This window comes from Danio rerio, chromosome 13 (genome assembly GCF_052040795.2).
Source record: "Danio rerio strain M-AB ecotype USA chromosome 13, GRCz13ab, whole genome shotgun sequence".
NCBI classification, from domain to species: domain Eukaryota; kingdom Metazoa; phylum Chordata; class Actinopteri; order Cypriniformes; family Danionidae; genus Danio; species Danio rerio.
The window spans coordinates 27,178,813-27,196,568 of record NC_141033.1 but is presented as its reverse complement, the minus strand read 5'-3'; the positions used below and the strand labels follow the sequence as shown (position 1 = coordinate 27,196,568).

Below are 17,756 nucleotides of genomic sequence, written 5' to 3'. Positions count from 1 at the left end.
TTATTATTATTATTATTATTATTATTATTATTATTATTATTAAACTACTAATATATATATTATATGTTTTAAAAATTATAATGATTAACGAAATATAATATAAATTATATTGTATAACTTGACTACAGAGTTTATAGATTCAAGCTTTCGCTATTAAAATTATTACTGATTATTTTTACTGTCCGTGGATTAAAAATACCCATATAATTTATATAATAAATAGGCTATTGTAATAATCTTTTATTGTTACTAGGTAATAAAAATAACAGCCATTTCAGTAGTAGTACTACTACTACTACCAGTACTACTTCTACTATAAATAATAATAATCATCATCATCAATATTATCATTACTTTTTTGTTTGTTTGTTTCTATGTTTTTCGTTTTATCCCAGATGGCGACTTTTATTTTGAAAGGTTGTTTGGGCAGATTTTGAAAGGGAATCTGTATCGGATTCACAAAGCGTTTCAGTGGGAACCTTCCAACCTACAATGTTGGGCACAGCGTCGTGAGTAAAAAGTAATGTCTTGCAAAAGTGAAGGGACGGCGTTGTCCGTCAACTGAACGAATGGTCTGTAAATGCTTCCTGCGGCTGCTGCTAGCTCCTCGTATATGTCGTTTAACTTGACAGAAGCTCGTTTTGCCACAAGGTTTGCTTTGCATTTCATATAATTAGCCTAGTTAGCGAGCCGCGGGCGTTGGTTAGCGTGAATTGAGTCGTGTGTGCGTGGTGCTGTGGCGTCTACAATGTGTGGATTACGTGACTAGATTAATGTACCAGTCTTCTTACAGAATAATCTCACTCATGTCAGAATTTGCAGTGTAATGTACAGTAATACAGGCGAGTCATGATTTCATTTTGAGGAAGTAAGAGCTAGCCTACATAGCCTGGACAGGGAATGGGCAGGCTGTGTTTTAATAGGCTACTAAGAAAGCTTAATAGGCGTCTTAAAATAAAAAGCTGCACTTCTTCACTTGCTGCCTATGTAGAAGGCTTACTGGGTGTTAAAGCACAGCCAAACCGCCTGCTCGCTGACAGTCTGTCGTTTCCCTAAAATAGCAGTGTGTGTCTTGTGTAGCTTTCACTAATGCATGCACCCTGTTGCCATAAGAATGCAGTTATTTGCATATGTTTGTATTGTGCATTTGCATTTTCGTATAACTTCCGTGTGTGGGGGCTGTGGGTGGGTCTGTTGGACTTTGAAAACCTGTTATCTCGGTTTGCCTAGAGATTATTTATTTGTGTGTGGATGGAGGTTATGCAGCACAGGCTGATCTGATTATATGTTTGCAATCAGGGCACTAGTTTGTGTTATAAGCTGATCTTTTGTCACCTAAATTGATTGTTTATCCATATCCAGAGGATCAGCTTAACATTCCCCTTTGTCTCCGTGCAGGTGAGTGCAGACTGAGGGATAATGGCACATGTTGGGGCAGTTGTTGCTGCTATGGCCGGTCTAATGGCCATTCTGCTTCATTCTTCCATACACAAGATCGAGGAAGGACATTTAGCTGTGTATTACAGGTGAGTTTGAGGAAGTTGGATTGCAGATGCATTGATATTTTTTTTCTGCCGATGTTATTAATTTGTAAAACACTTATAAAAGGCTAAAGACAATATTGTGTGCTTTTCACTGAAATCATAGCGTACCTAAAAATGAACATTCTGTCATTTACTCAACCTCATATTGTCTCAAAACCTGTTCGGCTGACATTTTTTCCATGTGGAACATTTTTTTTATTTTATTTTATTTTTTTTAGAAATTCAAACAGCGACTTACAATTTTGATCCAACAAACATTCTCACAATAAGTGACAATAAAACCTGCAATATACAAACAATACTTACAGAAATATCCTGATAAAAGATTAATACAATAATAACAAAATAAAACTATTTTTACAAAAAAGGAAACTAAAATTGAATAGGAAAAATATTAATAAATAAATATTACAAAAAAAAACAATAATGTTCTGTTTTTATGTAAATTACTCTAATCCTCTTCAAATGAACTATTTCTTGCAAAAATTATGTATTTAAAATAAAGTTGCCAGATTTTATAGAATTAGTCTTCTTTCTTTTTAAGGAGAGTCTGATTTTCTCCAGTTACAAATGTTATTTCATTACAACCGTCATTAGATGTATATATGTAAAGCAGCTTTCTGTTTCCAGTTTAATGATATTGACCTTGCTAGTAGACAGACAAATGGAACTATTTTGTTCTGTCTTGTTTTTAGCTATCTAGAAATCAGAAATTTCTAGAACTGCGATACAGGGATCTGGATCTATTGGATTTTGACCTATTTTTGAGATTGTTAGAAAAATATTTTCCCAGTTAGATGATAATTTTGGGCAGCTCCAGAACATGAGCCAGGGATGCCGGTTCTAGCTCACACCGATTAGATGCAGGGTCCACTTCTGAAAATGTCTTACTAGTTTTTTTTTTTTTTGTTCGGATCAATGTGGGGACATAATATTTTGACGTGTTTTCGTGTATGTGTGTAGTGTGTATATGCGTGTGCTGGATTATGAAGACACCAAATTGTAAAATGACATGGGTAAGGTGGTTTATAAAGACACCCCTTGTGCCCAAATAATTCAAAATGTGTGCATTTTGAATATATAATGAAAGTCAGTAGTTATTAGCAGTCTTCAAAATAACTTAATTTTTGTTCAGGAAAAAAATAAAGTTTTGCAGGTTTGAAATGACATGGGGATGAGTAAATGATGACCCAATTTTAATTTTGGGGTGAATTATCATCTTTATTCTAACAATTTTTACAACACTATGCACATGAAGATAACATTGCTGCCATATTTATAATGTTTTTTTTTTGACAGAGGAGGAGCTTTGTTGACCTCTCCAAATGGCCCAGGTTACCATATAATGCTGCCTTTCATCACTTCTTATAGATCAGTGCAGGTACGACTGTCATTTATTTATCATTTGGTCTAATTATGAATGAATTATGGCTTTGTTTAAAGCTGTAAATTGATGCTAATTTTATATTAATTTATTTATAAGGTTATCTAATATTTTGCAATTAGCAGATGCTTTTATTTAAAGAAACTCATTTTAACTGAGCCAAAGATATTTATAAGGGCTTTTCACACTGTGCTTACACCTTATATGGCAAAAGACCATTTCACACTTTTTATTTAGTATAGCAGTACTTCTAAGCCAAGTTAGTTCTGCATTTACACTGTCAACCACCTCATTGTGGTGCCAAAATTAATTTATAAAATAATATAGTGTTCAAATACTACAGCTAAATGCACAGTAACCGACATCCTATCATGTGACTCCTATTCACATGCTTTGGAAAGTCACAAAAGCAATGTGTGTTGTATAGTCTTGCATTTTCAAGGAAAGATGTGAAGCTGTGATGGAAAATCACAACTGGAGTCAAGGAGAAACCAGTATTCCATTTATTTTCTGAAAAGTTAATTAAGGAAAAAACTGATAGTTGTTGTCAACATATAATTAGGATGCAAATGTAAAAGGATGTGTGGATGTAAAACGGACATGTGCCTCATTTATGCAGTCAATGACACTGCAAATATGCAAATCATTGATCTTATCCCAGGATTTAGGAATTTACAGTGTGAAACATTAGTGTATGAATAATACGCAGTATGAGTTGTTAATCCTAAGTAAATTATGAGAAGTGTAAATTGTGCCACAAGATAACTTAAGATTGTGTTTATCTGGGGTTTGGAATTTAAAGGGGTAATTCACCTTAAAATGAGAATGTACTCACTGTTTACTCACACTCAAGAGGCTCCAAACCTTTTTGAGTTTTATTTTTTCTGTTAAACCTAAAATAAGATATTTTGAAGAATGTTAGTAACCACTAACCATTGACCTGCATCGGAAAAACAAATACTATGGACATCAATGGCTGCAGGTTTCCAACATTTTACAAAGTATAATCTTTTGTGATCAACAGAAAAAAGTAACTCAAGCAGGTTTATGAGGGCTGAGGAAAATGATGACAGCTTGAGTTTTATAGTTTTGGGTGAACCATCCTTTTATGTGTGAATACCAGGATTATTAGAAATGTTTGTTGAAGACACTGATCTTTTTTCCCCTTCATCTTTATAGACAACTCTGCAAACAGATGAAATAAAAAATGTGCCTTGTGGAACTAGGTAAACTTTTCTGTTGTTATTTAATTGAACAGGTCTTAAAACAACTGCTTAAAATGGAAAAGTAATGTCATAATTGTGTATAGGATATTTTCTAGTACTCCAGAATGAACAATTTCTCTGTTGTCTCGTCCACAGTGGGGGTGTAATGATCTATTTTGACAGAATTGAAGTGGTTAACATGCTCATTCCAACCTCAGGTAAGACTCTTAACAAGAGAGTTTACACAACAAGGGATGGTCCGTCTTTATTTTTTCCACCTTCAATCTTTTTTTCCAAACCTGTATAACTAGCTCGGTTTTCATTTGCCTGTTTTTATGCACATTTTGGAATATTACATGAAAAATGCATAATGAAAACATAAAGATGTGAACACAATTTTTAAATGCACTAAAAACATACGTGCACATCTGAGTAGGATAAACGTTTTATTCAGCAAGACTAGATGATGAAAACAATAAATTCCAGCAGGTGCAACAGATTATGTGATAACAAAAAATGGGCAGGATGAAACAACATTTATGGACCAACCAGCAGACCATCTGAAATGTTGTTTTGGTCATTTTAAAATCCCTTAGCCAAAGTCTGTCTTTAAAGTGGTTCAGTACACTGCAAAAAAAAGCTTTTCTTTCAACAATGTTTCTTATATTCTTTGTCTTGTTTCTAGTCCAAACGGGGTGAGTAATGTTGTTTTTCCCTTTTACAAATGATTATTTTGCTTACCCCATTTAAGCTAGAAATATGATGATATGTTTTGCTTGTTTTAAAAATGCTTTTTGATTTTAAGAAATTTTAAATATTTTGACAATAACACAAAAAATCTTAAGAAAAGCCTTTTTTTGTTGGGTATTATTACCTCCCAGTCTTGAGCGGCTGCACTCCTAAAGAGTGGTTCCGTGCCTCCAAAAGCCACACGTTCATTCCATTCTTTTCAGTTTTTGTCATTGTTTATCTTCATAGGTGCAAGTAATTTATTATATAAGAAAAAGGCATGAGTCTAATTAGAAGTCAGTAGCTGTTTTCATCCAAAGATGCTGTCTGTAGAATGCTCTGTTTACATATACTATTAAGAAGTGCTTTCATCAATCCAATCAGAAGCAGATGACACTAAATATAGGTGTAAACTGAGTTGAGGGCCACTTCCAGAGGTAGTCAAAAAATGCATTAGATTGATTGCTTTCACAAAATAACACTTATACTTTATGGTTGAATCCAATCTAACAGCCACACTAGCACATTGTCTACAAACGTGAAATGATGAGTAAATAAAGTATCTATATGTCACTGTATTGTACAAAAACACATGGTTTATAATCAGTCATTCACATCCTATTCATTTTCTTACATTTCCACTCACCATAAACTGTAATATGTAATATTTTTTCAGTTAACTCAACTGACCACTTTCCAATGCCTAAATTAGATCATACATTTGTCCTCTTCCTTCACAGTGGTGGATATAGTGAGGAATTACACTGCAGATTATGACAAGACGCTAATCTTCAATAAAATTCACCATGAGTTAAACCAGTTCTGCAGTGTGCACACACTACAGGAAGTCTACATTGAGCTGTTCGGTAAGTCACCGATAAGTCAAACAGTTTATTCTGCTAAGTGTACTGAACTTTCTGTTGTTTATGTGAGCCCTGTTTCTGTTGTGTCACTGGTTTCATATTTGGCGCCTTTTTACTTGATGAACATTGGTCTTGAACTGGCATTTGTGTTGTTTGTTTTATGACAGACATAATTGATGAGAACTTGAAGACTGCACTACAGAAGGACTTGAATTGTATGGCCCCTGGTCTCACCATTCAGGTATCATTTTTTTTTATATTGCTATTTTTTAATAAGGTTTTAGTTTTGATTTATTTAATTCTGTGTTAACATTTGCAGGCCGTGAGAGTCACCAAACCTAAAATTCCAGAGGCAATCAGAAGAAATTATGAGCTCATGTGAGTTCATATATTGTTCTGTCCATATTACATATTTGTTAAGTCTTTTTAAATCACACTTTTATTTGAAAAATATTTTGATAACATTTAATATACATTATGCATAAAAAGTTTTTATGCTAAATAAAAAGAAGTTTCTCATTGCTCGTCAAAAATGTAGTTGAAAAGAGAATATTGTGAAATATTAAAGTTTAAAATAATATTGGTAAGACATTTTTATATGTTTTTTTTTGTTCTTGTGATTTTTCAGCAACTATTTGTTCTGTTCTCAGTGTCACACAATCCCTAAAAAGTCATTCTAATAGGCTATTTTGATTTTTAAGGAAGATTTAATTATTATTTATTAACAAACAGTATCATTATCAATGTTGAAAATAGTGTTTTCACAATTTTTAAATAGTTTTTCATAGGAACTAATTAGGGATGCTCAAAATAATCGATTAACCGTTAACCGAAAGGGTGCGTTTGTTATCGATTAATGCTATCAGTTAAACGATTAAAATTATTATTTTATATAGTTTTAGTTTGGCTGCATAAGGGGCCGATTGAATGCGCCTTTGCGTTAAGAGGAGCATCTTTTGTGCGCGGCTCATCCCAGAGCAGCAGTTTGTGTTGTCAAGACAACTAGAGAGAACTTTTAAAGAGCTTGGTTTCCGCTACATTCATTCTTCCATGGCGGGGACCATAATGCTTCCCGCCACAGCTACATACCCATTCAAAACATTCAGTTATAGTTGTTTTTGTTTTTAATAGCGGATTATAATCGCATCAAAACGTATTAAAAGGAAAGTGAATTATAACAGCGCAAACTTCTCTGTAACCGTATAGTGCTGTGCGCTATCTGTTTAATCCTTTGGCGTTACGTGCTGACTGACTGACTGACAGGTGCATGATGCGTGAGGACAGCAAACACGCCGAAGCTTTCAGTTAAGATGAACACTGTTTCTATAGTTATACTTTATTTATAGATAAAGTATGACTCTGCATATAATCACTCTATCATGCTGGAGTTTATAGCCGTTTCGCTTTACTTCAGGATGCATTAACACCGCTCTGAAGGTCTAATCGCTGTTTTAAGTTATCCAGAGCTGTATGAATGTACAAATCTTCAATATCACAATATTATCAAATATAAAAATTGTAACAACATAGACAGCAACACTTTTGCTCAATCGATACCCAGCTGATTCAGTCGTTTCATAAGAGGGCTGCACTTCTCTTCTTTTTTCCTTGTCAACATAAAGGCAGTAAGGTGCGCCTCGCGTTTTTGGAATGAAAAAAGCATGTTAGCTGTGGTTGGCCACTTGTTCAACTGCAAGAAATAGGCCTACTTAACTTGCGGGACGATAACGTATAACCCGTGCCTACAGACACATTTGCCAAAGAAGCAAAATGGAAGAAGAATATTGCTGTTTGAAACAGATGTGTTGATGCCAAACCAGCGCTTATGTTGACCTGGATCTGCGTCATAAACGCAACAAATAGGCTTTACCTTTATTTTACAGCTTATAAAGCATGTATGCACATTAATGCAATATCATATTTAAAAAACAAAACTGTTTACAAAAAGTCAACATATGCGCGCGTTGTTGTCTTTTTATCATGCAGCGTGCACTTGAACCGCGAAGGAGAGAAAGGAAACCATATAGCAAGACATAATCTTTAAAATAATGATTTCTATTAAAAATGTAAAAAGGTTTTGTGATTATTATAATACTAACAGCGGGGCATTTAATAAATGCATATTTTCCGTGGAGCGAGCAATTTGAGGAAGTCAGCTTTTTTATTTGACAGAAGACAAAAATATGATTGGAAAAAAAAACAGCCTATATGCCGGTTATTAAAAAATTATCAGTCAGTGTTTTCGATTTGAAATATAAATTAATTATTTAAATGGAAAATAATTTAGGGCAGTCCTATTTATTTTATTCATTTTATTTAGTTTATTCTGCTCTTCTGTGCTAAACACTGCAGGTGCGTGAAAATGCTCTGTTGTATTGTTCTATTATTAATATGCTAGCATATAAAAATAAATCAGTATTTTATGCAATTTTTAATGTGTCAGACACAAAATAGACACGTCAATTTGTTTAATATAAAATTAATAGTAATCTGACCAGTTAACCGTTAATAACCGATTAATGAGCGGCGGTTGTCGGTTAGCAAAATGAAAAAACCGAAATGAGCATACGAACTAATACTTTTGTATAAATATAAAAAAATTAAGGATTTTCTGGTGAACGGAAGATTCTAACAATCAGCTTTTATTTAAAATGTACATTTTTTCATAAACATTATTTGGAACTTGTGTAACATTACATTTAGAACAAAATGTTCCTGAACTCTGGGTTGAATTTTTTTAGTGTGCTGAAAACCACCAGACATCTTTATAAGCTGTTCTTGGATGCATCTGTCTGTCATTTTAATCAAATTTGTACATCTGCAGGGAAGCAGAGAAGACCAGGCTGCTCATCACCGTTCAGACACAAAAAGTGGTGGAAAAGGAGGCAGAAACTGAAAGAAAGAAGGCCATCATAGGTCAGTCTAGGCATCCAAATATACTGCCGATCATGTCTAGTGTTCTGTCTTCATTCGTCTTGTGTGTTGCTCTTGCTTTAGAGGCTCAGAAAGTGGCTCAGGTGGCAGAGATTCAGTTCCAACAAAAAGTGATGGAGAAGGAAACTGAGAAAAAGATCTCAGAAATTGAAGGTCTGGTTTGTCTACTTTGTATTATCACAGCATGTCACAAAATGTGGTTAAAAATAATAATTTACCAAAATGTATATATGTGCACAGCACAGTTCGTATTTACAAAATCCATTTTGCAACACAGTTCATGAATTCAGTAGAGTACATAAATGTTTCCATAATTTGATCCAACAATGTAAGTTGAATGGTTGCCAATGATGTCATTTAATTACTTAATATACAATTTTAGTCAACAATTGGTTTAAGAAAACATGAAAAACAAAATGGATATTTTTGCTCTTTTTTTATTTTTTTTGATATCAATAATTCAATTGTTCGCATCAACAGTTAAAATTTTTTTACATCAAAAATTGGATTATTAATATTAAAATGTAATTGTTTATATTAAAAATGAAAACAAGCTGAAAACGTATAATTTTTTAATGTTAAAATGATAGTAAATGCAGTTTTAATGTTCATTATTTTATTTTATGACGAATGAGCTTTTGTTATTTGGTGCCTGCAGAATAGCACAGTGTCCAACCGTTCGCAATCTCTTACTCATGCTGCCTCTGCAACTGGCAGATCTTGCCAGCCGGTCGCAGAATAGTGTGGGTTATCTCAAACAAGCAGATGTTTGGTATTACAACTGCATGCTCGAAATGCACAGTGCATTCATACAGCTAAAGGCTGATTTATACTTCTGCGTCAAACGCCGGCATAAGCTACAGCGCTGACGCATAGCCCTTCGCCATCGGCGTCGCTGACGTGCACCTCTCAAAAAATGTAACTACACGTCGCAACGAAGCGTAGCACAAGCTCTGTGATTGGTCGGCTTGGTAGCGCTAACGAGTCTGGGTGGGACCGAGAGCCGCGTGAATAGTGCGAGCCTGATGGAGCGATTGTTTACAAGTGTGGAGTCCCGTGAAGGAGCTCCGGATGGAAAGTTTTGTTTTGTGTTTACCTCATAGTTAAAGTTGTTGCACGTCCGCCGGTTCCTGCCTCAAAATGAGCGAGTTTGAGCCACTTGTACATCCTAGAAGTGTTCAGGAAACCAAAACAGCAGTGAAGAATCTTGACACAGAGGAACATTTACACCTCACTGCCAACTAGCGTTTCAGAAGTGTTAATGCAGACCAACAGAGACAGCGCGCAGAAGTATAAATGCACACCTACGCGCGTTGCATGCGCCGTGGGTAACGACGGTCACTTGACGCAGAAGTATAAACCAGGCTTAACTTCTTCCATGCTTTACAGATTACAGACATATTCTATTATAACGACATTCCATTTGTCCTAATGGGTGTGGAAGAGTTTGAAAACCTGGCATGTACATCCTGATCAAGTAAAATGACATGATAATAAAATTGTTACAACTTGCTGCATGCGGTGTACAAGCACAAAGTGGAGTTTCTTGAGTCTGTTCAGTAAGAAGGGTTCATTCATTTTCTTGTCGGCTTAGTCCATTAATTAATCCGGGGTCGCCACAGCGTAATGAACCACCCACTTATCCAGCAAGTTTGGATGCCCTTCCAGCCGCAACCCATCTCTGGGAAACATCCACACACACTCATTCACACAAACACACACACACACTTATACACTACGGACAATTTGGCCTACTCAATTCACCTGTACCGCATGTCTTTGGACTGTGGGGGAAACCGGAGCACCCGGAGGAAACCCACGCGAATGCAGGGAGAGCATGCAAACTCCACACAGAAACGGCAACTGAGCCGAGGCTCGACCCATCGACCTTCTTGCTGTGAGGCGAACGTGCTACCCACTGCGTCGCCCCTCACCATGATTGGCTAATCAAAATATCATCCAAAAAATATTTATGAATCATATCCTGCCAGGAAGGTCTCAAAAATACTGCACACAAGTTCAAAGAACTTCATGTATGCATGACTATTTTCAAATGCATATTCAGTGCCTAACATATTTTATTAATGTGCGGTGAAAATCTGTTTAAGATCATGCTATATACATATTTACATAATACATAAGTATTAAAAACGTATTTAGGTAACATGCATTTATGTGCATTGGGGAAATATTTATGCCTTTTGAATTTATGAATTGTGTTTTGAATTTACAAATGCATTGCTGTGCACGTTTAAATTTTATTTTGTAAATGTTTTATTTATGAGACTGATCTAGATGCATATTTATCAGATTTGTTGATTTTCTTTTAACAGATGCTGCTTTCCTGGCGAGAGAGAAGGCACGAGCAGATGCTGAATATTACACCGCTGCAAAATTTGCTGAAGCCAACACGGTAAATAAACCACAACTACAATTTAACAAATCAGATTTTTTGTTGTTGCTCTGTTTGTGTGTTTGTGTTTTAGTACAACTTATGGGGCTAGATGTTTAGTAATACATGCTTGCGTTTAAAACCTGCCAACATTTTCTAGAAAAGATGTTGCACCTGACTTTCTCCAGTTCAAAGTTGGGAAAATGAAAGGATACTGATAATTCAAGTTTTTCTATTCACATTTTAAGAAGATATGTAAAATGGGTTAGTAGTAGCTCTAAAATAATGTAAAACATGTACTGAAATGATAGACATTATTTTAGTTTCCCTCACTCCGAAATAGAGGGTTTTATTTAAACTGTATTTAGAGTAGTTAAATTAATTGAAACTCTACATATATGTGTCCCTGAGCCACAAAATGTTGTGTTGTATGAGTATGTATTTGGCAGTAGCCTAAAATACATTTTAAATTACCAAAATCATTACAATATTCAGTAAAGATCATGTTTCATGAACATATTTTGTAAAATGTCTGTCTGTAAATATATCAGCTTTTTGATTAGTAATATTCATGGCTGAGAATTTCATTTGGACATTTTTAAAGGTGATGTTATCAATTATCAGATATTTATTTAACCTTGCGATTCCTGATTTTTATATAGTTGTATCTCAGCCAAATATTGTGGATGCATAAATCCCAATTTCCAAAAAGTTGACTGGTTTTGTGATCCAGGGTCGCATATAAAACAAACAGAAGGTTTAGTGGAATTTACTGTAAACCACATCAATTATAAACATCAAGCATTTTATTACTCGTAAAGCAGAACTGAAATTTAGCATTGTCTGCGAAATGTGCTACACAAACACCTACATCTTAGTAGAAAGAAATTCAAACACTGGGCATGCATGTTTTGCATGCTAGATGTTAATTGTTTTATTTCATATTCTGGAAAATCTATTTCGACAAATGCATGAAGGGAGTTTTTTTATTTTAAAGATGTTTTAATATGTTATTAAGTGCATTAAGTTAGAGATAAAGTACATCCGCTGGGTTATCACCTCAGATTAAAGCCGGACTGGCTTATAAGTAGGCCCACACGGAATCTGCACGCTCAAAATTCCACAGATTTTCCGCAGATTTTTAGCCCATCATTGATTCTGTTTATTTGCTTTAGTAAATGTGTGTAAATCTAAGTTTATTTAGTTTTTAAATTAATTACAGTAATATTATTGACTAATATGAAAATGTTCATCTGATTAATGTCTTTTAGTAGATATATTATATGAGACTTGATAATTGGATTTGCAATTTAAACATTAAATAAAAGATGGATTACTTTTTAAGGTTTTAGTTATGATACTCCCAAAATAATTCCGCAGAAATCCAGATTTTAAGCAAAATTCTCAGCAGAATTAGCAAAAAATGTCAGCAGATTCCGTCTGGCCCTGCTTATAAGCAGTCTGACGCAAAGACTCAAGGGCTTTGTTTCTGTAAAAAACAATCCTCCTGGATTTACTTTATGCTGCTTATTGCATGGCTACTTGCCACAAAACATGACAATAAGACTTTAATTAAACTGACAAAAACTAAAACAGCTAATGGACTATACACTAACTTGTACATTATTATTCAGTCACAAGATGCTGCCAGACAGTCCAAAAAATTATGCTGACAGAAGTGAAACCGACTGAACAAACCATGTACCAAACTATACATTATTTATTCAGAAGATGTCGCCAAACAAGTTTAAAACCACAGCAGTACAAACAAGGAGATCTATTTAAATGCAGATTTAAGGATTTGAACTTATTCACTGACGCTCAACGATTCGAAGATCCCATATGAGCCTGTATTATTTGTTAACTCTGAATAACATACCTTGGAATGTCACGACTGACCAATCAGAATCGAGTATTCCAGACAGCCGTGTTATAACTCTGTTTAACGTACAAGTTTAAATCAGACACTTAACTGTTGCTTTGTTCACTGTTTCTAAATTACATACACCAGTCTAGTCTGATAAATTGATTAAAAAAAAGAAACTTAATAAAACCACATACTGAAGTACTTTTTTTTTCAGCTTGCACAAACCTCAAACATCATTCAAGCTATGCTATGTTACGAAAGCTCTTCTAGGAGTCTGTAGCGTCTACCTTGAACACACGAAGGCACATTCCACACAGGACTAGCTCAGATCGTTCATCAGACACTTCTCTGTCTCCCTCCTCCACAGCTCAAGCTCACGCCAGAGTATCTGCAGCTGATGAAGTACCAGGCCATAGCTGCCAACAGCAAGATCTACTTCGGTCAGGACATCCCAAACATGTTTGTAGACAGCAGTGCCTCCCGTCCGGCCGCAGGAGAATCCGAGCAGCTGGAGTCCTTGAGCATGAGAGAGAGTCTTAAGAAAGCGTCCAAGCCCAAAGCCTCAGAAGGCCACTGAAGGGCCTGAGATCTGTCCACCCCCTTCTTCCTCTCTCTCTTTCTCTCTCTCTCTCATTCTCTGTCTCTTGTTTTGGGGCAGGGGTGCTTGTGAGGCATGCTGACATGGATATTTTCCCTCTTCTGCTGCAGTGGTGTTGGGTGCTTGGCTCGCTGAGGAGACTGACATACAGAGCCTTTGGTTTTCCAGCAGTCATTAGTGGACTAAATGGTAACGTCCAGCAATTGTGCTATTGATTATCGCCAGATTCGAAGCTAAAATGTTCCTGTTTCACATCAGCATGCTTTCTTCCCCCCTTTTTTTGTTGCTCAGCTTTCTCTTCTCTTTTACAGATCCATGCTAATTATTTGTTAGATGCAGATGCGTCTGCGTAAAGTATGTGAACATTTGGAGGTTCATCTTTTGTGTTGTCTTTTGAAACTGGAATTATAAGGCATCACACTAATTAGAAGGCAGTGAGTGGCTTAAAGGGATAGTTGACACAAAAGATGTTTTGAAGAAAGCTGAAAACATGTAACCAATAACATTCCATAGTAGGAACAACAAATACTATGGAAGTCAGTGGCTACCAGTGTCCACCATTTTTTGGAACTCAAAAAGGTTTTCAACAAGTAAATGATGATTGAGTTTTGCGTGAACTATCCCTTTATATATCTACAATATGATCAAACTCATTTTGCAGCCAAACTGTCATCTTCTTTTTTTCATATGTTGTTAAAGGGATGTTTCACTACACCTCTAAATAGTCATCATTTGTTCATCCTCAAAGCGGTGATGCTTTCTTTTGTGGAACATGAAAAGATAAACTACATTTTTCAATATCTTTTTTTTTTTTTGTCCATACAGTGCAAACCAACAGTCTCCAATGTTGAACTTTGCTTGGATCACTTTGGTTTTAATTAAATGGACAAAAATAATTAAAAAATAATAACTTTGTTTCCAAAATAAGTTAAATCCAGTCTGGAATGATGTGAGGATGAGTAAGCAATGACAATATTAAATGTTGGTGAGTAGTCCTTTTGCAAAAGTGCTCATGTCCATCATCACTAACTTGATAAGCACTAAAATCTTAATTTAGTTGAGCCAAGACTGCAAAGATCAGCGGCTTTTATATGTTATTAATTATAATTCTGATTATTATATGTTTGTAAGAATGATCTCATTTTAAAATCATCCCTTGCTTGAGTTTTGTTGGTCTTCAAGATGAAGATTTTTGACATCATTGACGCCTGAATACTTTTGTTGTGAATTGGATTTCATGTAATGTCAGAAATAGTGGGTTGTGGTATAGTGTTGTGTAGCATGTTCATTTGTGGCGGCCCTGTGGATTTTTCAAGTTGTTGGGTTCATACTGAGCAGGGTTTCATACAATTTCAGATTTCATTTTCCAGGGCTTTGACAAGCAATGAGATTGGATTGCTTTCGGATGGTCGTGTATATATAGTGAAGTGACTAACAAATGCCTTTCTGACTTTAGTTGAACTTGTTTATTTGGTCATTACTGGAATGAGTTTATTTCAAAGGGAATTCAGTAACAATAAGGGCTGCTGTATTATTAGGCACTGTCAAACATTTAGCATTATGATGAGCGGGTGTTTATACTGAAAAGTGTCACCACTAGGGGAAGCCAGTGATCTTCAGGAACTACAAGAGTAGGCAACAAACAGTTAAAAAACGTTGTGGTTTAGCTTTTCTTGGAAGTTGTCAAATCTGTATAAGTTGCAGTCATATGCCAATAATAGCAATGCATTGCATCAAATCATTTCGAATAGCGTCTGTCAGTACTATCTCAGGAAAAGAGACCTGCGTGTTAACTTGAATGGCCTGTTTTTTTCTTTCTTAGAAAACAATATAAACTTGACTGAAATTTGAGTCGGGTGTCAGTTTGTGTTGATTGTGTGAATCTGTCACACGACATGTTGATTTTTCATCATTTGCAGACTGGTCGATTAAAGAGACGAGCACTGATTTAATACAGTTAGTCCGATTGTTGATGCTACATCCTGTTGCTTTGCCATTTTCCCTTTTAAAGGGATAGTTCACCCAAAATTCTATCATTTACTTGTGCTCCTAATTGAGTTTGTTTCTTCTTTTGAATACACAAATGAAGAAACACTGAGGAATGTTGAAATAAAACAGCCATTGAATTCCATAATAGTTTTTTTTTTACTATGGATTTCTGTGACTGCTTTCTCCTCTCAACATTCTTCAGAATATCTTGTTTTGTGTTCAACTGAAGATAGAAATTCCTAAAGGTTTAGAACCACTTAAATGTGAGCAAATGATGAGGAAACGTCAATTTTTGGGTGAGCTATCCCTTAAGTTTGACTTTATCCATGGTTTTGCTTTAGAGTGTGAATATGACTGTCTTAAAGCGATGTGTTCCCTGTGGTTGTTAAATGGAGAGAGGACAGACTTTGACTGCCCTGGAATAAACCCACTCTGTGAATGTCACTTTTTTATGTCAGCGTAATTTAAGCTCCTAATTTTAAAACATTTATATGCAAAATTTATAAAATTTTGACAATGTTCAATTCTGTGAAATAAAACCTATTTTGATACCATGAAAACGACGCTTGTGTGATCATATTCCTTCACATTAGGGAAGTGCACTTCATGTCCTATTAAGGAAGTGTTTCACATAGCTTTATGTCATAGATTGTGTCACGATTAATTGTGTTGTAGTTTGGTTTGAGCTATTTTCCAAGAAATATAGAGGAATAGGAAATAGATCTGATCTTTCATATGTAAGTAGTGCGGTATAAAAATATAAATTTAAGTATATGCCAAACTTGGCCCTTGGTTTTTGTTGCCTGCTTGACGGAGTGTGAGAAAGTCTCACTGTTGTTTGTGTATTTGACCCTAGACAATCAAACCAGTCATAAGTTGCATGGGTTTATATAAGAGTAGCCAACAATGAAATATACCAGTAAAAATTATTAGAATAAGACATGATCATGTTCCAATTTGTAAATTTCCTATCATAAATATATCAAGACATACATTTTGATTAACAATATGCATTGCCAAGAACTTTCTTGCAAGAGTTGTCAACAGTTTCTTCTGTTGAACACAAAATCCACTTGAATAGTATTTTTTAGTACAGTATAGGATAGTATTGACTTCAATAGTATTTTTTTTCCAAAGTGAACTATTTCAGATTTTTAACAAAAAAGCTACTCACAAAGGTTTGCAAGCACTTGGGGGTGAGTACATTTTCATTTCTGTGTGAACTGTCCCTTTCATTTTAAAGATAATTTTCTCAATATTTACATTTTTTTTTTCTTAAGCCCTTTAATTCTGGACACTAGAATAGTTGTATATTGGCCAATTATTGTCCAGTCCACAAAAAGCAGTTAGAGTTTATTCTGTTGAACACAGAATAATATATAACGAAGAAAGCTGAAAATTTAAACCGATTTAAACAGAAAAAAGAAACTTAAAGGTTTGCAACCACTTGAGGTAGGTTACATTTTGATTTCTGGGTGAACTATACCTTTCATTTGTTTATTTTAAAGGTAGTTTTCTCGATGTTTAGATTTTTTTAACACTAGAATAATTGTATCTTGGCCAAATATTGTCCTATCCCCAAAATCATACATTTACAGAAAGCTCGTTTATTCAAATTCAAAACAGGGACCCCTATGAGTGATTTTGTGGTCCACGCAGGATCACATAAACCGTTTTTAGATGCTTATATGTTTTTATATAGTTATTAACAAAGGGGCCTCAGGATGATTTTTTGAAAATGGTACTCAAAATTAATTAATGAATTAATTGTCTAACTAGTTTTCTAGATTTATTCCACAGAATATCTTTAAGTTGGAAAACTCGGTTACAAATTTTTCTTTAAATGAAAAGTGGTTTTAAAAATTACACCTATATAAAAAAAAAATCTTAGCAGGTATATTAGAAACTAACTAGGTCATATGATCAAGAACAGACATTATCATATAAACAAGAGCATAAACACCAGCGTGATCTAGGCCATGTCCACATGTACATGGGTATTTTTATAAAAGTTTAATAAAAGTTTTTCCGATGCACTGTGATACATTATATGGGCAGGCCGAACCAACAGGTGGCAATAATGGCACTTTTGTCTTGTTCACATCAAACGGGGAATTAAGTACATTTCCCGAATAAATAGCATTAAAGTCAATGCAAACATGAGTACGTGAATGAGTCTGTTCATGGTCCTGTGGTTGAACAATACGAAATATGTTATTCATTTGCCTCAAATGTGCAGAATTTGCCTTAT

The 17,756-nt window shown here is 34.9% G+C and overlaps 1 protein-coding gene across 3 annotated transcripts; it reads left to right on the top strand.

Annotated features, from left to right (window-relative positions):
• Positions 1-435: 435 nt before the first annotated feature.
• Positions 436-16,065, top strand: erlin1 (ER lipid raft associated 1). Of its 3 annotated transcripts, none has more exon segments than NM_001014303.1 (12): positions 436-520; positions 1,399-1,526; positions 2,844-2,925; positions 4,108-4,154; positions 4,290-4,351; positions 5,603-5,728; positions 5,893-5,966; positions 6,045-6,103; positions 8,550-8,641; positions 8,723-8,812; positions 10,993-11,072; positions 13,286-14,328. In NM_001014303.1, coding segments are annotated over 11 exon segments (1,029 nt in total). In that variant the 5' UTR covers positions 436-520; positions 1,399-1,419; the 3' UTR covers positions 13,496-14,328.
• Positions 16,066-17,756: the final 1,691 nt, after the last annotated feature.